The sequence below is a fragment of the Chrysochloris asiatica genome, unplaced genomic scaffold (genome assembly GCF_000296735.1).
Source record: "Chrysochloris asiatica unplaced genomic scaffold, ChrAsi1.0 scaffold00137, whole genome shotgun sequence".
NCBI classification, from domain to species: Eukaryota; Metazoa; Chordata; class Mammalia; order Afrosoricida; family Chrysochloridae; genus Chrysochloris; species Chrysochloris asiatica.
Window position 1 is genome coordinate 6,722,919 of NW_006408655.1, and position 24,750 is coordinate 6,747,668.

The 24,750-nt window shown below is 36.4% G+C and overlaps 1 protein-coding gene across 1 annotated transcript in view; it reads left to right on the forward strand.

Annotated features, from left to right (window-relative positions):
- MLLT10 (myeloid/lymphoid or mixed-lineage leukemia (trithorax homolog, Drosophila); translocated to, 10) overlaps positions 1-18,761 on the forward strand; it is a 310,713-nt gene extending 291,952 nt beyond the window's left edge. The window contains exons 16-23 of the mRNA XM_006869897.1: positions 192-264; positions 3,279-3,433; positions 5,239-5,427; positions 5,825-5,913; positions 6,048-6,409; positions 7,816-7,912; positions 15,717-15,926; positions 18,419-18,761. Of these exons, the coding sequence (XP_006869959.1) occupies positions 192-264; positions 3,279-3,433; positions 5,239-5,427; positions 5,825-5,913; positions 6,048-6,409; positions 7,816-7,912; positions 15,717-15,926; positions 18,419-18,463 (1,220 nt within the window). The 3' untranslated portion in view covers positions 18,464-18,761. The remainder of the gene's footprint in view (positions 1-191; positions 265-3,278; positions 3,434-5,238; positions 5,428-5,824; positions 5,914-6,047; positions 6,410-7,815; positions 7,913-15,716; positions 15,927-18,418) is intronic.
- The last annotated feature ends 5,989 nt before the right edge of the window (positions 18,762-24,750 follow it).

Sequence of the window (24,750 nt, forward strand, 5' to 3'; positions counted from 1 at the left end):
GTGTAGGGACAACACCTTACATGCCACAGTTCAGCAGTTCTAAACTAGCAACATACCAGATCTACTTTCATAGTAACTGCAAAGATAGTGGTAAAGGTTTAATGTATGTTTTAGGAAAAATCAGGGTAAGAGCTTAAAACCTCTTGTCTAGTGAGAGTCACTTTATCAGCTATGAAATATTTACACTGCAGATCAAGATCTTGGAGACAATAGCCGCAGCCTTGTTGGCAGGGGAAGCTCACCCAGAGGAAGTCTCTCACCACGGTAAGCATTATTTACACTGTGAAGTCTTGGCAAAGGAAGCATTTTGAGATTTGGAAACTTCTTTATCTTTCATCAGTAGTGTATACACTTGTGAAGTATAAAAGTGTTTTATAGATAAAGAAGAATATCTAGATAATCAAGAAAAATTATTCTAAATTGATTTTAATATTAAATTTAAACAAATAATTAGATTGTAAGCTAAAGGAGGAATACTTTTAAAACAATTTCCAATGCATCTGAACTCTTGATTTTATCATCTATATGCAGAGCTGTTGACACTATTAATCTATTTTGGTAATTATTTTTCAGTCATAGTATCTCTTAAAGCTACAGAATCAAGATTTCAACTTTGGATTCTAGTCTTAAACTCACTCTTGTGGGCAATAAACTAAACGTTTAGACTCCCATTCCTAATTTAGTAAATGCACCTCTTGTGGTAGATCTCTAAAATCTCTACTATTTTAAAATGTTGAATCAGAGTATAGCAAATGTATGACATTTTGTGAAATGATCTTAGGTATTATTATGTGAAAGAATTCCAGCACCATTCATTAATATGCATATTGTGAGGTTATGGGACTGTGTATTACTGTAAGAAGCACACTTTTAACCAGAGTTATACAAAAAGGTTGAATTTCTCTGAATATAACCTAGATGCCTCAAGTCTTCTGTTTTCATTGGGGTGAATGGTGGATGGTGACTGGGAAATACTGTTGTTAGTTTACAGTAGAGAATGAAACTTTAGGTGATAGCTTTTTATTTTATTAACTTCACACCACTTTTCAACTTGTACATCGTCTTTCAGTTTAGTTTTCTGTCCTCTAGTTTATAAATTCTGCCTTAAGCATGGCATTATAAGTAAAAGGAATCATAGTGGTGTGATGGATTAAGCATTGGTCAAAAACTAGGTCTGCTGATCAAATCCACCAGCCATGTGTGGGAGAAAGATAGGTAGTTTGCTTCTGTAAAGGTTTGCAGCTTTGGAAACTCTAAGGAGCAGTTCTACTCTGTCCTGTAGAATTGACTCCACGGAACTGGATTAGGTTAGTTGCTTATGTATTGGAGGAGTATTTTACTTATTTATAGAGGTTAGACTCATATTTCTTATTTCTAATGGAACATCTGATACTGCCTTTTGTATAATCCCTGAGTAAACCAAAGTAATACTGTTTTTTCTAATTGAACTCTACAGGAAATTAATTGTTCTTTATTCAGAAACATGGAATCTGAAGTACACAATAATAAAATGATCAGACTAGCCTGTGATTTTATGTTGTGATTTTTTGTGTGTGTTGTTTTATTCTTTTCCAAGAAGGAAGTTAATGGATTCTGTTCATATGTCTAGTGAGCATTTCTATCTATGCTTCTCTTTTAAGCTTACAACATAAAAACAAGCGAATCAGAAATTACTCCATGTCTGGTAATGTAGTTCTTTTAATTAGCTAAGTGGCTTAAACACAGTGTTGTTGTGTGCTGTCAAGTCACTCTGACTCATAGTGACTCTGTAAGACAGAAGAGAACAGTACTATAGGATTTCCAAGACTATATATCTTTCTACCTTGATGAGTTCGAACTACTGACCTTTTGGTTCGCAGCCGAACACTTAACCTCTTGCTTGACTCTTATTTGAAAAAATACATGGTACAAAATGGTTTGAGAGGGATGACCAACTTTATCTAGTTCATGGTATTTGCATATGGAATAAAAAAAGCCATGATTTTCATTTAGATTTTTGTAGAAAAGTATATTGAGATGGTCAAGAACCACATGAATAGATTGTTAGAAAACCTGAACATTGGCCCCAACTTTGTATTTTAAACTGCATTATGTCTTTGGACAAGTCATTAAAGCTCCATCTTTGTTTCCTGGAGATAGAGTTAATAAACCAGGACCTGACTTCTTCCTAGGTTATTTTAAAGCGCATACAAAATAATTATGTAGAAGCACTTTAGAAACTATAGAGCCCTTTTCTAATGTAATTTTGGAGGCTAGAAATTGCAAATTGTACTACTTTAAAACAAACACAGGATCAGGAACAGTCATTATATGTTCATCTTCATATACAGAACATTTGTTTGGAAGAGTTGATTAAGTGATTATTATTTGAAAGACAGATTTAAGATATTTTACAAATACTTGTATGAAAGGCTGAAATAAAAATTGCTTTGGTTCTAATAATGTTTTAATGCTGTAAATTAAAGTATTTTTGAGTTTTTCATAAAAGGCTACTTTAAAATTGTTAAAAATTTGTTTACTTAAATTTGATTGAAATTTTGTTGTTTGGAAATTAAAATGTCTTTCATAGGTTATAATCATGTTATTCTGGCATTTTAGATATTAAGGCAAAATGGTGGAACTATTTTCTGGCCTACTATTTTGATGTCTTTTTAACCCTGTCTCCCTTCCCTTTTTTCTTAACAAAGCTCTATATGTGGCACTGTAGTATAAGCACTTGACTGCTAACTGCAAGGTCAGTGGTTCAAACCTACCAGCTGGTCTTCAGAAACCGTAACCTGGACTGTGAGTCGGAATTGACTCGATGGCACTTACCAACAGCATATTCTTCTATGGCCTAATTCAGGGACTATTTACAGTATGTTTTATATTTTCTAGTGGTTTTTAAAGTGCCTAATATGGCCAACTATTTCCTTAATCTTAACAGTTTAGGCAAGAAGATTAATAATTACTGAATTTTAGGGTTGTTGTTATTAAGTGCCATTGAGTTGGTTCTGATTCTTAGCAACTCCATATAGGGTTTCTGAGGAGCTGCTGGTGAGTTTGAACTGCCGACCTTATGGTTCAAACTGACCTTGCAGTCCAGTGTTTATCCTACATTGCTACACTGGGACTCTTTAGGGTAGTTTGTGATTTTATAAGCTTGGAACTTGATGCTTCTATCCTTGCGTTAGAAAACTTGTACAGGTAAAAGAGGTCAGTATAAGACAAGAAATTTTAATATACCCTCCTCAAAAGGGTTCCTCTCTTTCTAACTTGAGAATTAATGTTTTCAACAGATCTCCTGTAAGTAGTTTACAGATTCGCTATGATCAACCAGGCAACAACACTTTGGAAAATCTGCCTCCAGTAGCAGCAAGCATAGAACAGCTTTTGGAGAGGCAGTGGAGTGAAGGACAGCAATTTTTACTTGAACAGGGTACTCCTAGTGACAGTAAGTATTCTTTTTGCTTGGTTTTAAATAAAGATGGGTAGAAGGATGGCACACATCTAAGTGGAGGGATGCAGAAAATACTCATCTAGAATAGCAACAAAATTAGGATAGATGCTTTATATAATATGGTGATAAAGTATAATGTAGTACTTTAATAGAATATATTCTACTGTTTTACTGCCCAGGATTTTAATTCTGTCTTTACCTTCATCAAAAATTTATGCTTGGATAAATTTCTTAATTTTTTTGTACTTTAGTCTCCCTTGTATATAATGGGAATAATAATGTATTTATAGGATTATTTTAAAGATTAAATGACATTAAAAAATGTTAACTCGAATTGTTAACTCTTGATGTTTGTTTATAATTATTATAATATTGGTACCTTATGTTTCTCCATTTGTATTTTGACCTTTCCAGTTTAAAATGTTTTTCTACAATATATGAACTTAGCTTAATTGTTTGAAGAAAACTTGCTTACCTTTACCAAATGTGTGTGTGAGAGAGAGAGAAATAGTATGGCCAACTAGCCCGTTGAGTTTTCATTTTGGAGGAGGAATTTCACGTGTGCATATGTAACTTAATACATATGTACAATACAATTAATGTATAATACAATTAATGTATACTTATTAAATTATATGTACATATTTAATTTCTTTACAGTTTTAAATATTAGAGTTGTTGTTTGTTTTAGATTGTTTCTTTGCATTTTGAGAGTGAGCCAGGTGCCATGAGTTGGTATTTTCATGAATGGTTCCCTGACAAAAAATGCTAATTGTGAGGAAATTCATGCCGGGATAATCCTTTAAACATGATAGCTGGAGGATAGCTTTAGCTTAGTCTTATTGCATCTCATTTGGGTACACTAAGGGTTTCTTTGTGGGCACTTGAAGAGGAGGCATAAAAGTTAAATCCTTGGAATGGCCATATGTGTCTATACTAGTAGAGTTGTGACTTTTGAAGGTCCTGAGATCATGTTAAACAAATACAACTTTTTAATAAATAGAATTTTTACTGTGTTCATAATAACAGCATAACAGCAGTAATCTATGTTGTCAGTCAGGGGGTCCGAGTTGTGGAAGAAGTTGAGACAATATTTAAGGTGATAGGACAGGACAGAAGCAGCCTGTTTAGAGATGATCTGCCTTTCTATGGGAATAAAGAGGATGGCTGCAGTGCACACACAGTGCTCCCTGCTGGGGAATGTGTGCATCAACATGTTTGGCTGCTGTAATTGGAGGCTTCTGGTAGTGTAATTAGATTAAAGAAAGAAATAGTACTATTTATTATGGATAAATGATTTTCTTTGGTGAGATCCTTTACTGTTTAAAATTGCTTTTAATGAAAAGTCATGGGATCCACTTGAATTTTTAATTAGGCTTTGACTTAGATGAATATAAAAACATTCTCATTCTTTCTCGTTGATAATGGAAATTATCTGAACCAGGTTAGTGAAGTTTGGCTTTTGTTATTTGATATGTGACATCAGAGTATACAGAATGAACTTCTAGAAACACTCTCCCTTTAGGCTTACATAAATATACATAAGTATCATATAGTATATACATATTCATGACTGGAGCATATTTATATGTTATTGTTAAGTGCTGTTGAGTCCATTCCTCCTTATAGTGACCCTGTGTAGGATTTCCCAGGAGTGACTGGTGTGTTTGAATGGCTGACTTTATGGCTAACTGTCCAACACTTGTTCTGCTGTGCCACACCGAGACTCCATATAAATTTAGGAATCAGATATAATCACTTAGACTTGTCTCTATTTAAAATATTCAAATGTTTGCTAGTTTTAGGAATGCTAAAGTCATTACATCAACTTCAAGTTGAAAATCGAAGATTAGAGGAACAGATTAAAAACTTGACTGCCAAAAAAGAACGCCTTCAATTATTGAATGCACAACTTTCAGTGCCTTTTCCAACAATAACAACAAATCCTAGTCCATCTCATCAAATACATGCATTTTCAACACAGACTGGTAAGGAAATATTTATTATGTATCTAAGGAAGATAGAATGAACTTACTTTTTTCATAAGTGAGAAACAACCAGCCACCAGTTAAATGACTATGCAGAGAGGGAATGTTAAGTTATTTTTGAATGATCAATTTGAATTTCTCTTTTTTAGTATATAATTTAATGGTAACATTTATTCAAATAGTTAAAGATCTCTTTATAGATATGAAGCTATTGTATTCAATAGAGATAAAGATTTTTGTATTTAAACTTGTCTCAGAAATTGCAAGAATTAATATTGAAGTGTTTTTGATAGACTTCAGCATTAGCTTTTAACAATAATCTTACATATAATGTAATCTTACATATAATGTATTTTTACAAGGTAAGTGGGTTACTTTTTGTTTTTTGTTATTCTAGCTCCTACTTCTGATTCCTTAAACAGCAGTAAGAGCCCTCATCTAGGAAACAGCTTTTTGCCTGATAATTCTCTTCCTGTGTTAAATCAGGTAATGTTACTGTAGTTATTTTTATTTGTATGCTTTACCTATGAATAATAGTATATTACATATAAATGGTTTTAAATTATTGAACAGTTTTGCCATATTGTTTACAAGTTCAGTTCTATTTTCTTTTGTATTAGGACTTAACCTCCAGTGGACAAAGCACCAGCAGTTCATCAGCTCTTTCTACTCCACCTCCTGCTGGGCAGAGTCCAGCTCAGCAAGGCTCAGGAGTTAGTGGAGTTCAACAGGTCAATGGTGTGACAGTGGGGGCACTAGCTAGTGGAATGCAGACTGTAACATCCACCATTCCTACTGTGCCTGGAGTGGGCGGAATAATTGGAGCTTTGCCAGGTAACCAACTGGCAATCAATGGCATTGTAGGAGCTTTAAATGGGGTCATTCAGACCCCTGTCACAATATCCCAGAACCCTGCCCCCCTCACCCACACAACAGTACCACCTAATGCAACACATCCAATGCCAGCTACACTGACAAACAGGTAAGAAACATATTTAAATTTATTTTGGGTATTTTAATGTAACATAGTACTGGTGTTGTTCATGTTTTATTAAACTTCAGCTTTTCTTTTTTGCATACTGGGATCTTTGATGTGTTCCTTGTGGATGTACTCTAAAGGGGTGGGGGAACTTAAGCTAATTAAGCTCAGAGTCATTTATTTTTGAAATAAATAATTTTGATTCAAACAAAATTAAATCCGTTTTAGTAAAATAAAGTATTGAATATGTTCTGTGCTGAAATTTTCAGTATTGGTCTGTGACATGTGTTTTTAAATGTTACTTTTTCTTATTCCCTTGTATATTGCATTCATGTATCATAAATTCTGAAGGTAATATTGTATTGGTAATCACAACTAAATACAGTCTTTCCTTGGTATCAGCAGAAGATTGGTTCTAGTACCCCTGCAGATACAAAAGTCTGTAGATACTCAAGTTCCTTCTTTAAATGGCATAGGGTTGACATATAACCTGTGCACATCCTCCCATAATACATGAGGTCAGCTCTAGATTACTTATAATATCTTATACGATTTAAAATGCTATGTAAATAGCACTTTATTCTCCCTCTTATCCTTGGAGGGAGTGCTTTGACCAGTTAAGAGTTTTTGTTAGTTTGTTTTTTTTGTGTGTGTAATATTTTCTATTTGTGGTTGATTGAATCTGCAGATGTAGAACCCATGAATGATATGGAGGGCCGACTGTATTGTCTTCTTAAAATTCATATATGTACTTTAATCATAAAGTTATATAATCAAAGATTTTGATATAGGCTAAAGGTCAGATATTTATCTTGAATTTCCAGGGAGTGAGATGTATTATTTCATTGTACTGGAATTTCATTTGAATGTTTGTTCAAAATAAAAGGGAGTAACACCGTGTTATTAAGCATACTTTTGTGAAATAATTTTAAATAGATTTGTGGTAGATGCTAGCAGGATATTTCTTGTGGCTATCATTTTATTGGTGCTTAATTTTACTGACCATTGGGATTATTAAAAACAGTTTAGGTCAAACCATTATTATTTAGATTCTTTGCTTTAAATATGTATTACTTAGTGTAAGTTAAATTATCTTTGAATTATTAAAAATAAATTATTATACATGAAAACATGTAAATTTTTATTCCATAAAATGAGTTTAGTGTCTATTTTATTTTTAATAAAAAGAAAATCAAAACCTTCCTTGACAATGAGAATTCTTATTTAGCTGACTAAATGGGGTGGGGAGAGACAAGCAATAATTTGTACATCATTGATTTTTAAAATGTTGTAATTAAGAGCTTGACTTAACTTATTAAACATCAAATTAAATTTTTTTCTTTATGTTTACATTTTAAAAATACATTAAAGGTATATATTAAAGAGTAAGAATTTTAATCATTTTTCAGTGCCTCAGGACTAGGATTACTGTCTGACCAGCAAAGACAAATGTTTCTTCATCAACAGCAATTTCAGCAGCTGTTAAATTCTCAACAGCTCACACCAGTAAGTTATTTATATTGATAATATTTTATTTTTAGTAGGAGCAAGTGCTCTAAGTTATGTATTCATTGTATATGTAGATTATGCCTTTGTGAAATAACATTGAAATGTATAATTCAAAAATAGTTTTCTTCGTGCCATTTAATATAGACTATACGGCACTTAACAACAACAACAACATAATACCTATAATGGCATTACATTCACTCACCTGTCCCATAGCACTATTATACCACTGTGGTGTACACTTGTAAATAAGACATATCTGTATTTTCATAGAGCCTAATTTTAATGAGACAGACAATAAATACTATACATTTTGATAGTTATAAGTACTGAGAAAGAAAATAAAGCAGGATAAGGGGACAGTGAAATGAACAGTGAGATGTGGACCATTTTAGATAGGGTGAGGAGTGGCTTCTGTGTATAGTCCTGATAAAAATTTAAGAAACATTACTTTTTGACTTCAGACAGGAGGAAGATAAAGAACACTTGAGGTAGAAGAGAAAGACAATTGTAGAGGACCTGAGCTGATTTAGAGGGAGATTAGAGCAGAGAAGATAAAGTTAAAGAGATAAGCATGGTCTTGAAGATTATGGACTGCTTTGTGTGTCTGTGGCAGGAAATTTAGATTTCATTTTGTGGTAGAAAGCTGTTGTATGTTTTTTAAAAATCTTTTTATTATGTATATTTTCAAGCATATAAAAACTTAAGTGAGCATAGTATACTGAAGCCCTTTGTACTTATTCTTTAAAGTAGCTTGTAATATTATTTCATACAGCAACACTTTTTCTCGTAGATTATTTTGAAGAATTGTTAGTGACATAATGATTTATATACCTAACAGATTAGTCTACCTGCTGTAATAATCTATGCACATTAAGAGAGAGATAAAAATTTGGCATCATTGCTGTACATATGATGTTTAGAGCTTTGAGATTTGATGAGGTCACCTCTAGAATAAGGATTGAGGACTGATCCCTGGACACTTTGGAAGAGAAGAAGCCAGTAAAGGATACCAAGAAGTGGCCAGTGAGACAGGATAACTGGGAAAGTGGTGTTTTATAGGCCAAGAGAAAAAAGTTTCAAGAAAGGGAGGGACTAAATGTATTAATGCTTCTGGTAGGTTAATACGGAATTGACCATTGGATTTGACTGTCTGGAGGTCTTTAACAAAGGAAGTTTTGTTGTGACAAAAGTGAAAAAGTATCACTTAGTGGTTTAAAAAAGAAACCCGAGAGGAGTTGCCAACTTCCAATGACATTATTATTGTTGTTAGGTGCCATTGAGTTGATTCCAGTTTATAGTACAACAGAATAAAAGCACTGTGGGTCCTGTGCCATCCTCACAGTCTTTGCTATATTTGAGCCTATTGTTGTAGCCACTGGGTCAGTCCATGTCATTCAGGGTCTTCTGCTTTTTTACTGACCCTCCACTTTACCAAGTATGATGTCCTCCAAGGACTACTCTCTCCTGATAATATGTCCAAGGTTGTGAAATGAAGTCTTGCTATCCTAACATCTATGGATCATTCTGGCGGCACTTCTTCCAAGACAGATTGATTCAATCATTTGACAGTCTAATGTACTTTCAGTATTATTCGCCAACACCATAATTCAAATGTATTAATAATTCTCTGGTCTTTCTTATTCATTGTCCAGCTTTCACATGCATATAAGGTGATTGAAAATTATGGCTTGGGTCAGGAGCACCTTAGTCTTCAAACTTATATTTTTCTGTCAGTTTGGGAAGATTTGCCCAATGCAATGTGTTATTTGATATTTTGATTGCTGCTTCCATGAGTATTGATTGTGAATACAAGTCAAATGAAACCCTTGAAGAATATATATATGTTATGGTTAAGTGCTGTGGAGTTGGTGTAGTGTTTCTGAGGAGTGGCTGTTGAGCTAAACCACTGACCTTGCAGTCCAGTTTGCCCTTGCAATCCAGCACACACCAGCTGCTCCATGGAGTTGGAGCCAACTTGATGATGCTTAACCACACCTCTATATGTATTGTTTGTTAAGTGCTGTCTAGTGGGTCCCAACCCATAGGGACCCTGTATGGGGTTTCCGATGAGTGGCTAGTAAACTTACCGACAGTGCCACACCAGGATTTCATATATATATATATATATATATATAATGTGTGTGTATGTGTGTGGCACTGTGGGCTAATGTGCTGGACTGCAATTTCGGTGGTTCAAGCTCACCATCTGCTCCTTGGAAACCCTAATTAGGGCGCTATGAGTTGGAATCGACTTGAAGGTAGGTACTTCACTACAATTATGTGAGTGTGTATGTATGTATGTGTATACATATATATATATATATGTGTGTATGTGTGTGTGTATGTGTATGTGTATGGAGCTCTGGTAGCGTAGTGGTTACGAATCAAGCTGCTAACCTCAAAGTCGGCAGTTCAAAACTAACAGCCATTCTGTGGGAGAAAGATGAGGCTTTCTGCTCCCGTGAAGATTTACAGCCTCGGAAACCCTAGGCATGGTCACTATGAGTCGGAATTGACTCCATGGTACTTAACAACAACATATGTATGTATGTATGTATATGAGAAAGATGGGATTTTCTGTTGGAAAGCCCTATACAGGGTTGCTGTGAGTCAGAAGCACTCAATAGCACTTAACAACATACATACATATATATACAGATTATATTTGTTGTTAAGTGCCGTTGAGTTGGTTCTGACCCATAGCGACCCTGTATAGAGTTTCTCAGGAGTGGCTGGTGAGCTTGAACTGCTGACCTTGTGGATCAAACCAACTTTGCAGTCCAGTGAATTAGTCTACAGTGCTATATCAGGACTGTATACATATTATGTTATTTTGTTGTTGTTGTTGTTGTTAAAGTCCCATCTAGTCAGTTCTAACCCATAGCGACCCTGTATAGGGTTTCCAAGGAGTGACTGGTGAGCTTGATGAACCACTTACCTTGCAGTTCAGACCGGCTTTGCAGCCCAGTGCATTAACCCACAGTGCCACACTAGGACTCCATACACTAGAGAGTTGATATTCTATGTATTTGGTATATAGGCATTTTCACCTATAGAGCAAACAACTTCCTAACTACAATTTAAAATGTGGTTTTAAATAATTGATTTAAAGATGTGATCTTTACATTGTACAGGGTTGGAACATTCAGAATACTTTATACAGTTAACCCTTGAACAGCTTGGGTTTGAACTGCACAGATCCACTTATAACATGGATTTATAAAAATAAATATATTGGGGGGAAAAATCATACAGAAATGATAATGTATTTCTGTAAAGTAACAAATATATCTATACTTCTTCCACCTCTGCCACCCCTGAGACAGCAAGACCACCCCCTCATCAGCATATTCAACAAGAAGGTGATTCATCTTGCATACAATGTCAACTTATGGTATCGATAAAATACAGTACAGCACTGTAAATGTATTCTTTTTACAATGATTTTCTTAATAACATTTTCTATTCTCCATCTTATTTTATTGCAAGAATACAGTATATAACATACAAAATGTGTGTTTAAGGTATCAGTAAGGTTTCTGGTCAGTTGTGATGTGTTGTGTAGTCAGTTCCAATCCACAGCGACCCTGTACAGGGCTTTTGAGGCTGTAAAGCTTTACGGGAGCAGAAAGCCTCACCTTTCTCCCATGGAACAGCTGGTAGTTTCGAACTGCTGACCATGAGATTAGCAGCATGATTCGTAACCACTACGCTACCAGAGCTCCTTCTGGTCACTAGTAGGCTGTTGAGTTTTTAATAGAGTCAAAGGTTATATATTGGCATTTTTGACTGTTTGTGGGGTCGGAGCCCCAGCCCCCGTGTTGTTCAAGGGTCATTTGTACTCTCTTTATAAATTTATAAAAATTTGAAGACCTGAGAAGGTTTTGTTTGTTAAGTCAGGAAATTGAAGTGCTTAAGATGGAAACAAAATATAGTACACTTATTTTTTATTAATTCTCTAAAAGTTTTACTATAAAAAGCAGAGAAATGAGCAGCTAAAGAGTGACAAAGTATATATAAGAGGGTAGCTTTATATTTAATTTTGATATGATGCCAGACAAGGGGACTTCAAAAAGTTTGTGGGAAAGTTTAATTATCTTTGCCTCCCATTTTTCCATGAATTTTTTGAAGTGCCTTGCACATTTATGACGATGGAACAATTTCCCACAGAAGGAAGAGTAGTAGTAACAGGAAGAGGTAGGAACAGCATTTATTATAATAAAGAGCAGGCAGAGCAGATAATAAAAAGTTGTGGGAATTTTCTACTAATGTTTCTAATTTTCTTAACGAGAAGTAAAGTCATCAGCAGAGTGATTTTATAGTAAGTACTGGTGGTGAGGGGAGAGAATATGAAAATAGGTATTGTTGAGAATGGGGGAACGAATTGACTGGGGAAAATGTGTAGCTCCAGTGCAAAGGCAGGACTTACAATTTGCCCCTCTGTAGTCATAACTTTAAAGTGAGACCACGTCAACATTCTTGGGTTTTTTTGTTGTTGTTTTTTCTTTCTGTAGCCCTATTTCCTAGCATACTTCATTGGTTCATAGTGAAGTTGAAAGGGCATCAGCCTTTGTTTATAATTTTTCAAAAACATATTTGCCTGCCATCTTGCTTTAGTAAAAAATATATATTGAAAATACTTGTTTTGATTCTGGATCACCATTTTCACTATCACTGTACTTATAGTGGTATTAGACTGCATATGGTTTCTTAAATATTGCATGGTTTAAAACATGATCTTATTTGCTTTTTATTTATAAGTATTACCCACTCATAATAACCATAAAGTTTCCAAGGTTGGAAACCCTATACAGGGTCGCTGAGACGGCACATAACAACTCTCTACAAAAGCCGACTGTCTTATCTTTTCACTGTGGAGTGACTGCTGGGTTCAAACTACTGAACTTTGGGCTAGTATTTTGAACACTGCACCACCAGCGTTCCCTGTGTGAGGTGTCAAATTCAGTTTATTCGGTTTATTTATTGAGTTTATCTTCCTGTTCATCAGGATTTTCCTCGAATAATAACACAAGTAGATTTCTCAGCATAAATTGTTGCTCAGAGACTATAGGTTGTGGGGTGAAGTCTGTTCATTTATAGGCAGAATTTTACATAAACAAGAGCTTTATTATAAAGTATACATACTTCCTCCTCGTTAAGACAAACTTGATCCTACTTCCCCCAGCAATGACTACCCTGTTGTTGTCTTCTCTCAGCCATACCCAATGAGTTCTTTCTGCATGTTATTTGTTGTATCAGCAGCATTTTTTCATAGCCAGTCACCCCCTTCTTCTTTAATTAAATGCTTGCTATGCATTACAGAAAACCACATTCTCTTGGTTTTCCTCCTATTTAACTGGTGATTCTTCTCTAGTCTCCTTCCCTGGTTCCTCCTGTTCTCTTAGACTCTTTAGAGTACCGTAACACTGTGATCGCTCTCTAGTTTCATAGCTTTAAATACCATCTATGTGGTGATATTTACATCCAGAGTTACATCTTCAGCCCAGTCTTCTCTTTGAAATGTTAAATTCCTATCACTAACACCTCCTAATTGATAGTGGAAGATATATCAAACATAACATGTCCAACATGGAAATGATCTTCCTCCACAAACGTGCTCCATCCAGTTTTCCTCACGTTAAGTTGATGACATTTCCATTCTTCCATCTGCTCAAGCCCCAAACCTTCACTGTTCTGCTTAAACATTCCCATTAGCTTCCTATTGATTCCTGGTGTGGCACTCTAGGATAAGTACTGGAATACTAGTCACAAGGTGGGTGATTCAAACCATCAGCTGTTCCTACAGGGTAGCTATGAGTCAGAATCGACTCCATAGTACTTAGCAATAACAGGCCAAGGTAAGGAACCATGGTGGCACAATGGTTAAGTGCTCGGTTGGTAACCAAAAGGTTGGTAGTTCAAACTTTCCCAGTGCAAGAGCGAGATTTAGCAATCTGTAAAGATTGCAATATAGGAAACCTTAAGAGGAAGTTCTACTCTGTCACGTTGGGGTCATTAGGAATCAAAATCAAGTCGATAGCATCTATAAGAGTAACATCAGACATAAGGCATTCGTGCCTACTTTGAGTCCTACACTCTTTTTCTCTGACCACCTATTGCTCACTTTCTTCCAGCACCACTGGCCTTCTTGCTGTTCCTTGATCATACTGGATTATCCAGATGGTACCTTTTCAATGAAATTTACCTTGACTGATAGATTTAAAATTGTAGCCTGGCTACCCCATCCTTACCGTACTCTACACTCTTATTTCTCCTTACCCTTAGCATTTGTCACCTTCTAAGTGTGGTGAAGGAGCTTTGGTAGCGTAGTGGTTACGAATCGGGCTGTGAACCTCAAGGTCAGCAGTTCGAAACTACCAGCTGCTCCGCGGGAGAAAGATGAGGCGTTCTGCTCCTGTAAAGATTTACAGCCTTGGAAACCCTGTATAGGGTCACTATGAGTCGGAACCGACTCCACGCCACTTAACACCAAGTGTGGCGCTATGGGTTAATGCACTGGACTGCAAAGTTGATTGGATTCCACAAGGTTGGTGGTTCAAGCTCAGCAGTCAAGTCTTTGGAAACCCTTTACAGGGTTGTGTAGATTGGAACTGACTCTTTGACACACAGCAGCAGCAGCAACACGCTGTCTCTTTCCCTCTGTAAGGACAGGAATGTGTCTCAGGAGTCCTGCTGTGGTGCTGTAGGATAAGCACTAAACTGCTAACTGCAAGGTAGGTGATTCAAATCCACCAGCTGCTCCTCAGAAACCTTATACAGGGTCACTATGAGTCGGAACTGACTCTATAGCACTGAGCATGTCTTAGGGAAACTTGGTGGCTCAGTAGGATGTAAGCACTGGACTGCAAACCACAAGTTCATGTGCTCCCAATGATTTATAGCTTTGGAAACCCTATACAGTGTTGCTACGAGTCAGAACCAATTTAAAAAGAACAGTATGTCTCAAGCACCAACATCAGTGCCTGGCACATAGTAACTACAGAACTATGTTGAATGAAATAGCTACTTGTTTTAAAGAGTTGCATCAAGAAAGCACCCTTCTAGGTATGGCTAAGAACTTTAAAGTTGTTCTAAGACTGTGAAGTTGTTTGAACTGCAAGGTCGGTGGTTCAAGCTCACCAGCTGCTCCTTGGAAACCGTATACAGGGTCATTATGGGTCAGAATTGACTTGATGGTACTTCACAACAACAAGTTAGAATTATGGGAAGGGTTAGAATTAGGGTGCATTCTAAAGTTAAATACAGATAGCTTATGACTTGGTTATTGTGGATAACCTAATTTGAATGTTTGTTGTTAAGTGTCATCTAGTTCGTTCCAACTCATAGCAACCCTGTATAGGGTTTCCAAGGAGCAGCTGGTGAGTTTAAACTGCTGACCTTGTGAGTCAAATGATCCTGCGATCCAGTGCTTTATCCTGTAGCACCACAGAAGGAACTCTGGTGGCGCACTGATTAATTGCCTAGTTGCAAACCAAGAAGGCTGACGTTTAAACACATCAGGTGCTCCATGGGAGAAAGATGTGGCAACTTTGGAATCCTGTGGGGCAGTTTTCTATTTTGTTTGACTTGTTTTGACAGTCAAAATCAATATCAATGATGTTTTATGGTTGTTAATGAGTGCAGTGTATTTTTCCAGATACCCTGGGTTGTTTTTTTCTCAGCATATATGTGACTAACATTTAAATATACAATTTTAAAGTAAAGAAAAGTAGAAAGGGAGGCCTGAATTCTCTGATTGGGAACTCATTCCTCTCTCTCCCCACGTGTTTTTCCTAAGGAACAACATCAGGCCCTTCTGTATCAGTTAATGCAGCAGCATCACCACCAGCAGCACCACCAGCCTGAACTGCAGCAGATACAGATCCCAGGCCCAACACAAATACCTATCAACAACCTACTTGGAGGTACTCAGGCACCACCACTTCATACAGCTGCCACCAACCCATTCCTCACAATCCACAGTGATAATACAAGTCAGAAAGTAACAGTAAGTAGATTTTCATTTTTGTAGCTAATCAGAGATACATGCTTCTTTAGCCAGTGTCTTTTAATAATGTATTATTTCACTGATAATTCCTCTTAAAGCTAGTTTCAACAGCTGGATATTATAAACACAAAGGACTTAAGGTGATTCATACATACATACCTTCAGTTTGAGTATCAGCTTGAATTTGCACATAATGTCTGAAGACTGTTTTATAATTCAGCAGTCTTCAGAATAAAAGTATGTTTTAGTTAGTAAGTTTTATGGGGCAGTTCAATCAAAAGACAATAGTTGATGATTTTTGAAAATCTTTGTTTAGTTTGTTTACTTAGAGAAGCAGTCCATATAATTTAGGAATATTTATTATTTTTTTCCAAAGTACTTTATAAAACTTAATTACATTTGTAATATAGCTGTTATATAAATGTTAGGGCAATCCAATTATTCTACCTGATTACATATATATCTTAATGTTATTTGTAATGAAAGTTAAACTGTAAATTATGTTAATTTTATATAAGTGATAATACCTTAAACTATTATTGTAAAAGATAAATAAGTGATAATACCTTAAACTATTATTGTAAAAGATAAATCAAAATCAGGTGCAGAAATACTATGCATACAGTAATATATATACATTACTGATTCTATTCTACCCTTCAATTAGGTATATTTTACTGAAGTATAGATATAGGTGTTTTCCTTAAATTCTAGTTCAGGAAAGAACCCAATTAGAGGAAAAATAGTAGGATATAGAATGGACTGGACATCAGGAAAAGGAAGAAAGGAAACAATGAGGTGGGAGCCTTGGAAAATAAAGTGTTAAAAATCAGTGTGCTTTGCTATTTCCCCTTACTTAGAAAACTTTCTGTTTAGTCTACATTCAGTCTTTAGAAATTGTAGTTTGTATTTTGTAACCAATTGATTCATGACATAGGACTACTGTTTACCATAAACTTTTGAATACTTGGTGTTTGCCCTGTAGTTTCTCTGACTTCCCTATTGTGAAGTCACAAACCTCGTTACTGTTCCAATGTTTTGCTGACATGTAAGGTTCAGTGATTCTGAATTAATTTAAGAAAAAAAATTGTCCTGTCCCCAGTTTCTCAGTTTTCTTATGCTAAAAACTGAACAACAAACTAACTTTGAGTTATTCAATATGAAATGTATTTTTAATGGAAAAACCCACAATACTGTATAATATAAAAAACAGATTATTAATTAGCTAATGGAAGAAAAGTAGGCCCAAGAAAGTTAGTTTACTGAGTACCCTGCTATGCGCCAAACGTCTTTGCTAAATACAACTGGCTTCAAAAAACTATCAAGTCAACCTAACTTTGTTGTTGTTGTTGTTAAGTGCCGTCGAGTTGGTTCCGACCCATAGCGACCCTGTACAGGGTTTCTGAGGGTGTAAATCCTTACGGGAGTAGAAAGCCTCATCTTTCTCCCACGGAGCGGCTGGTAGTTTCGAACCGCTGACCTTAAGGTTCACAGCCCGATTCGTAACCACTACGCTACCAGAGCTCCTTACCAGTACCCTATATATGCAGAGTGGTGGAAGAGCTTTCTGTAGGGTTTTCAAGACTGTGATATTTCAGAAGCAGATTTCAAGATGTTTCTTCCAAGGCATCTTTGGGTGGGTTCAAACTGTCCATCTTTTGGTTAGTAATCAGCACTTACCCATTTTTTCCACTCAGGGCTCCTTGTTAGATACAATTTTAGATACATTTCAGTAGCAAAGATTCCAATCTTTAAAATAATAGGGTCTCTATGGACTGCAATTCTGATTTGAACAACAAGGGCAGCAGTTCAAGCTCACCAGCCACTCCTCAAAAATCCTATACAGGGTAGCTCTGGGTCGGCACTTAACAGCAGCGAGTCAGAATTGACTCAGTGGCACTTAACACCAACCACCACCTTCTTTTTAAAAAACATAGATTACTAAATGGACTCTCAAAAGTGTTAAGGATCTAAGGGTAAACTGATAAATAGCAAAAAAAAAGTTCAAAATTCATGAGTTTTTAACACACAGAAAATTAATTTTCAACAATAATATGTTCTTAATTCCCTGGAGTCCTGGTGTGGCACTGTAAGATAAGCACTGGACTACTAACTGAAATGTCTGTGGTTCAAACTTGCCAGCTGCTTCTTGGAAACCCTATAAAGAGTCACTGTGAGTTGAAAGCAACTCTTGTACTTAACACTTTCTGGAAAAGTCAGTTTTAGAGAATGATTTCTACACATACTCTTTAGGAATTCTTTCCCTCACATAAGCTTATTATCTCTTGATGACTGTAATGCAGTATTTACTGCTTTTAAAGCATTTATCAGTAAATTCATGTCTTTCTATTATGCTGAAAAGTAACCATGTTGATTTGTAGAACAAAAAAGTTATCATACATACTTCATCTCAGTTACAATTTCAATTAAGTGTTGGCCAGAAATTGATTTAGCTATGTATTACTGGGTTTGTTTGTTTGTTTTAACTGCAGAGACTTAGTGATAAAAGTGGGCCTGTAGCTCAAGAGAAAAGTTGACACTCAAGAAACATCTAGAAATTGCTTATCTGCTGTTCTAGCACTTCATCTGGCTGCTGTTGCAGTCCTCTTTCTACATCTGTGAAGAAATGCAACAAGAAACTAACTGCACAACAGAAGATTAATTTGCCAACAAGGACATTCTTGTAAGCTTTGACTAATTTTCTTGTTGCTTTATTGCACTGAAATAAAATTTCCTAATCTGCAAACTCCTCACCTAGACTTATTGAATTTTGAAGGAAAATCCAATAACCAACTTTTGTCAATGAAACAACTTACATGCAATGAGTTTATCAACCCAAGAGAAAATATGTAGTTGATACACAATTAATTTTGTAATAAATTGGAAAATATGATCATTTGGGTTACAGTTTGCTTGCTATGTGAGTTAGATCTTAAAACAAATTTCAAGGAATTATCCAATTTCGTTTATTTTGAGTTTTACTGATTAAATATTTCAAATAAATAGGTCATCAACTGGGACTTAGCAATCTTGTTCTAGAAATTTCCTTTTTAATGGGATTTGACCCATTTTGGTAATCAAGTTGGGAGGGTAATATCTATTTCTGCTAAAGGTAATTTTCTATTGTTAATTGCTTTTTCTTTTGTGGTAAGACTTACTCATTTTTTAAAGAAACCTTGAGTTAAGTGAGTTCTAAGGCTGCTGGGGGAACCAGATCAATTTAAAGCAAAAGACTTCTTTCAGAAAAAGGGGCCACTCTGGAAACTGCTGGTAGGGTTTGGCCTTAATCAAGTGCCTGTTAGTACCTCCATTGTGTTGAAATGGCTCTAGACAGCTGAGCTTGCACTATAGTCAGTCCTTGTAAGTAGAAGGAATATTCAGTGTTGCACCAGCAGCCTTCCCCATTGTTCTGCCTTTATTAAAAAATTTCTATGCCACTGTAGATAGCTCAGGCAAAACTGTTACCTGGGTGTTTATCCTCTAATGAGTCACAAGAAAAGTAAATGGATTTGGGAAGAATATATATATATATATATATATATATATATATAAATTTTTATTTATACAACTTCTCATTACTGCCAATGATTAAAAACACACAAACAAAAAAAACACCCCACCAACACTACCACAGTTATTAAAACAGGTAAAAACCTGTATTCTAGCTCTTCAACTTTGGGTAGCCAGACTCCTGGTGTGATAGTCTGGCAGAGTATAAATTATACAATTGGGGATGTATTCATTGAACTGTTCTTAAATGTGTGAATTATTAGTGGAAAAGACCCAGCTGTAATTAGACCTTCACTGTGTACTTAGCTAGAACATGTTTTTCTGCAATATGTCTCTTGGTTAAACATTGCACAGTACTTACCTCATTTCTGTAAATAAAGTTTTGTGAATCTGTTTTGTATTGTGAAAAATTCATAAGATAACATTGATATTTTGATTTGTAATATTTCTAATTGGTAGATTTAATTGAAAGTAAAATTAATTTATTTTTATATGTTCGGGGGAATTTTAAAGTCAAATCTTTTGTAGATAAAAAAAAAAAAAAATCAGTGTGGTTTATTTTACAACCCACTGGTTATTGTTCTGTAACAATTTGTATAAATGGTAAATTTTGAATGTGTTGTTATTTTACCTAGATGTAAAATTACACATGTATTAAAGAGAGTGTACAAAGTTTTGTTAATAAAATTGAATAATGTTTATAACTCTGTGCCATCTTGTTTGGAGGTGATGAAGGACCTGAGGATTGTTGGAACCTCTTGGGGTAGCCTGTTCCAGTGTCTCTGGTTGTGTTTGGGGACCTCAGAGGAATATCAGTGTGTAGTTATTTAAACTTTCCTCATGAGTCAGCTCTGTACAGTGTGCAAAGCAATGGTGCAGAGCAGTAGACAAACAGCTAATTAGCAGAATTACGCACTCTGAGAACTGCTGAAATGCAAAGAAGAGGGAGATAATCACAATGGAGATACGCGGAAAATAAACTCTAGATGAGAATTACAGAAAAATTAATATGGTAGTTATTACATACTTGCTAAAGATTCAATTCCTTTTCTTTACGTAGTTAGAGCTTTAACCGGAGGCATTACGTGAAAGAAAAATCCAAATCTACTGAGTGGTTTTTGGGTCTTGGTATGTCAGAACCACCTCTGGTCCTTTTCAAAAGTATCAATTGCTCAGCGTTTATACCAAACTTAATTGAATCAGAATGTACCAGTTTGTGTAACTTGCTTCTAGTAATTAAGAGTTGGTGGCACAGTGGTTAAGTGCTTGGCTGCTAACTGAAAAACTGGTTTAAATCCACCAGCTGCTCTTTAGGAGAAAGACAAGGCAGTCTGCTCCTATGAAGACTGTTGTTGCTGTTGTGAAGTGCCGTTGAGTCAATTCTGACCCATAGCGACCCTGTATAGGGTTTCCAAGGAGCAGCTTGTGAGTTTGAACCACCGACCTTGCAGTTCAAATGACTTTTACACTCTGACATTGGCCCACAGTGTCACACCAGGACTCCTCCATGAAGATTACAGCCTTTGAAAACCCCATAAAGGGCATTCACTCTCAAAGGAACATCATTTCTCTAAAATGCCAGGTGTCTCAATCCCTTACCTCCCTATTTGCAGTCTCTTGAAACAAAATGATATTCTTAAACTATACTTATGCAGTTTTTCCTAATTAAAAACGTATCATCAGCACTGAACTACAAACTACAGGTCAACAGTTCAAACCCACCAGCTGCTGCTCCTTGGAAATCCTGAGTCAGAACTGACTTGATGGCACTTAAAACAACTTAACCTGATTAGTGGTGGTGGTTGTGTGCCACTGAGTCAGTTCCAACTCATAATGACCTTGTATAGGTTTTCTGAAGCTGTAAATCTTTACAAGAGCAGAAAGCTTCATTTTTCGCCTGCAGAGCAGCTGGTAGATTTGAACTGTTGTCCTTGCGGTTGGCAGCCCAATGTATAACCCACTATGCTTCCAGAGCTCCTTCATATATTATTGTTGTAGTTAAGTGCTATCAAGTCGATCCCAACCCATAGGAACCCTGTATTGCGTTTCCAAGGAGCAGTTGGTTGAACCACCGACCTTGCAGTGCAAACTGAATTTGCAGTCTGGCATATTAACCCACAGCACCACAGCAGAACTCCTCATGTATTATTGTGGTGGTTATGTGCCGTGGAGTCGGAACCGACTCATAGCGACCCTGTACAGGGTTTCCGAGGCTGTAAGTCTTTAAAGAGCTGCTGCCCAGTGGCTGGCACTGAAACGCTGCATGTGTCAGTTTTTGGATATACTAGGTCCTGCCAGGAGTAGTTCAGAAAAGAGAGAATCCATGGTAGGACCTGGAATAAAAGTGGAGGATTTGGGTGAAATTATGTAGAGGACTATGAAAGAAAAGAAAGTTTGGACCCCTTGGCGATAGTAACTGAATAGTATGGGTTAGAGAAAATGGGATTTTCAAGTGAAATGGAAACATTTAAAAGAAGGCAGTCAACGAATTATGTCTTTTGGTTGGGGCTAAAGAATTTGTATGCGTTAACTAGTTTCTCACCTCTGTGGAAGAGACAGCCTCTAGTTTACTGGCGAGAGACCCTACAGAGAGGCCATTTCCAAGCCTATTTGCTGACTGCTGCACATAGGGAAGCATAGGAGCTCTGGTAGCGTAGTGGTTACAAATCAGGGTGTGACGCAACAAGGTCAGCAGTTCCAAACTACCAGCTGTTCCGTGGGAGAAAGATGAGGCTTTCTGCTCCTGTAAAGATTTATAGCCTTGGAAACCCTGTTACAGGGTCTCACTATGAGTTGGAACTGACTCCACAGCATACAACCAACCAATAGTCCTTTAAGGAGCCTTGGCGGTGGTGTGAGTTAGGCATTAGCTGATAATCACTAGGTCAATGGTTCAAACCTACCAACCCTTCCTCTGGGGAAAGATGAGACTGTGTGCTCCCATAAATGATTTACAGTTTTGGAAATCCCAAGAAACAGCTCTGCTCTGTACTACTAGAGAGTCACTATGAGTCAGAATGGACTTGAAGTCATTAAGGTGGGTTTTATTTAATAGTCCTTTAGGCAGAATGAATGATGAGTCTGCCTGTATTTTAGGACCTTGGCTGTAGAACCAGAAAGTTGGTCTTCACCAAACTGATAGGTTGTTTGTTGAAATTATTGGTGTGGGGAAAATAGAAAGTGAGGCAAAGACTAGACAGGGCAGGTAGGAGACAAAAGTGTCTGCAACAGGATCTGAAGGAAGGAGCCAGGAAGAACTCCTTATTTATTTGCAGACCATTTCATTTATTCCAAAAAGAAAACGAGGCTGCACAAAGTGGAAAGAAGACACACACTGGAAATGTCCTTGCACCCCAAAGTCTGAAAAGCATCAAAAAATAGAGCAGTTCAAAGGTTCAGGGAGGAGAGCTGAAGTTGACAAGGGACTAACAGGTACTAGAGAGGCCATGGAAATGTGCTGACTGTGGATTTCCTCATCACCAGTAAACTCCATGCCAAGTGACCACGGGGAGAGACTGTATCCTGCGGTTCCCACTTTAGGCTCTTATTATGAAGACCATAATTAAGCAACCTACTTCATGGTTTGCAACAGTAAATTTACAAGTTTGATTTTGTATACTATCTATCAAGTTTAAAACTAAAGCAGAAAAAAACCTCACTTTTTTGCCGATTGAGTTTATTTTGGTTTCCCTCAAATTTTGATCAATGCATCTGGTGTTTTTCACTTGGCTCACTTAACAAGCAGACGGATTCATTAATAAGAGTTATACATTTTTGGCACCACTGCTGTGCCTTTGCATCAGTCTTTCTGGTTCTCCTGGTTTCCTCCCAGAGCAAGCTCAGACAGGTGTTTTCAGCAGCTGAACTGTTCACATCTCTGCAATTCTTTGAATAATGCACACATTTCCTTTGTAAACTCTTAGTCTAATGTAGTGGTTCTCATTCCCTGATCCATTAGAATTACCTGGAGATTCAGACCCTCCTATACAAGCTTTCTGTTCTCAGCATCAATTAGATCCGAATCTGGGAAGTGTGTATGAGTACATCCCTCTTTCCTCTTTTTATTTTTAAATAACAGACTTTTTTTTTTTAAAGAGCAGTTTGATTTACAGAAAAATTGTACAGGAAGGACAGACTATGTAACCACCTCCCCCCTGCATCCTGTTTCTCATATTATGAACAAGTTGCATTCCTGTGGTACACATTATAATTAATGAACAAATATTGAAACATTATTAACTAATATTATTAGGGCTCACTTTTTGTGTTGTACAGTGGTAGAGGTTTTGACAAATGCATTATCTCATTGTAGGATCATGTAGAATATTTTCAATGCCACTTATGCATCACTTGAGCACCTGAAACTACTCTCCCTATAGTTTTTGCTTTTCATCTAGTTGGAAGTACTGTGTGGCAGTAAGCAGTAAAGGGTCCTCCATGTCTTTCTGACGTGAGAGTCCATTTCTTTTTTTATCACTGAACGATATGCCATCATACCAATGTACCACATCTAAGTGGTTTCCAATTTTTGTCAATTATGAATGAAGCTGCTATATATGTGTGAATGTTTTTATGTGGACATACATTTTCACCTTGTTTGGAAAAATAATGTAGGATTGCAGTTGCTGGATTGAATGGTAAGCCTATATTTAGCTTTTAAGAAACTGTCTTCCAGCCCAGATGGCTTCACTGGTGAGTTCTACCAAGCATTCAGAGAAGAACTGTCACCAATTCTACTCAAATTATTCCATAACATAGAAGAGGATGGAAAACTCCCTAATACTTTTTATGAAACAAGCATAACTCTCATGCCAAAACCAGGGAAGGACATCACTAAAAAAGAAAATTATAGACCAAAATCCCTCATGATCATAGATGCAAAAATTTTCAACAAAATCCTAGCCAAGTGGGTTTCATACAAGGAATGCAAGGATGGTTCAACATCAGGAAAACAATCAACATAATCCATCATACAAATAAGAAAAAGGAAAAGAACCACATGATCATATCGATTGATGCAGAAATGGCATTTGACAAAATCCAAGATCCATTCCTGATAAAAACACTCAACAAAATAGGAATTGAAGGGAAATTCCTCAATGTAATCAAGAGCATATATGCAAAATCAAGAGCCTACATCATTCTCATTGGAGAGAAACTGAAAGCCTTCCCTCTGCAAATGGGAACCAGACAAGGATGTCCTTTATCACCACGCCTGTTCAACATTGTGCTGGAAGTTTTAGCTACAGCTATACTGCATGATAGAGAAATTAAAGGCATTCAAATAGGCAAAGAGGAAATAAAACTCTCCTTA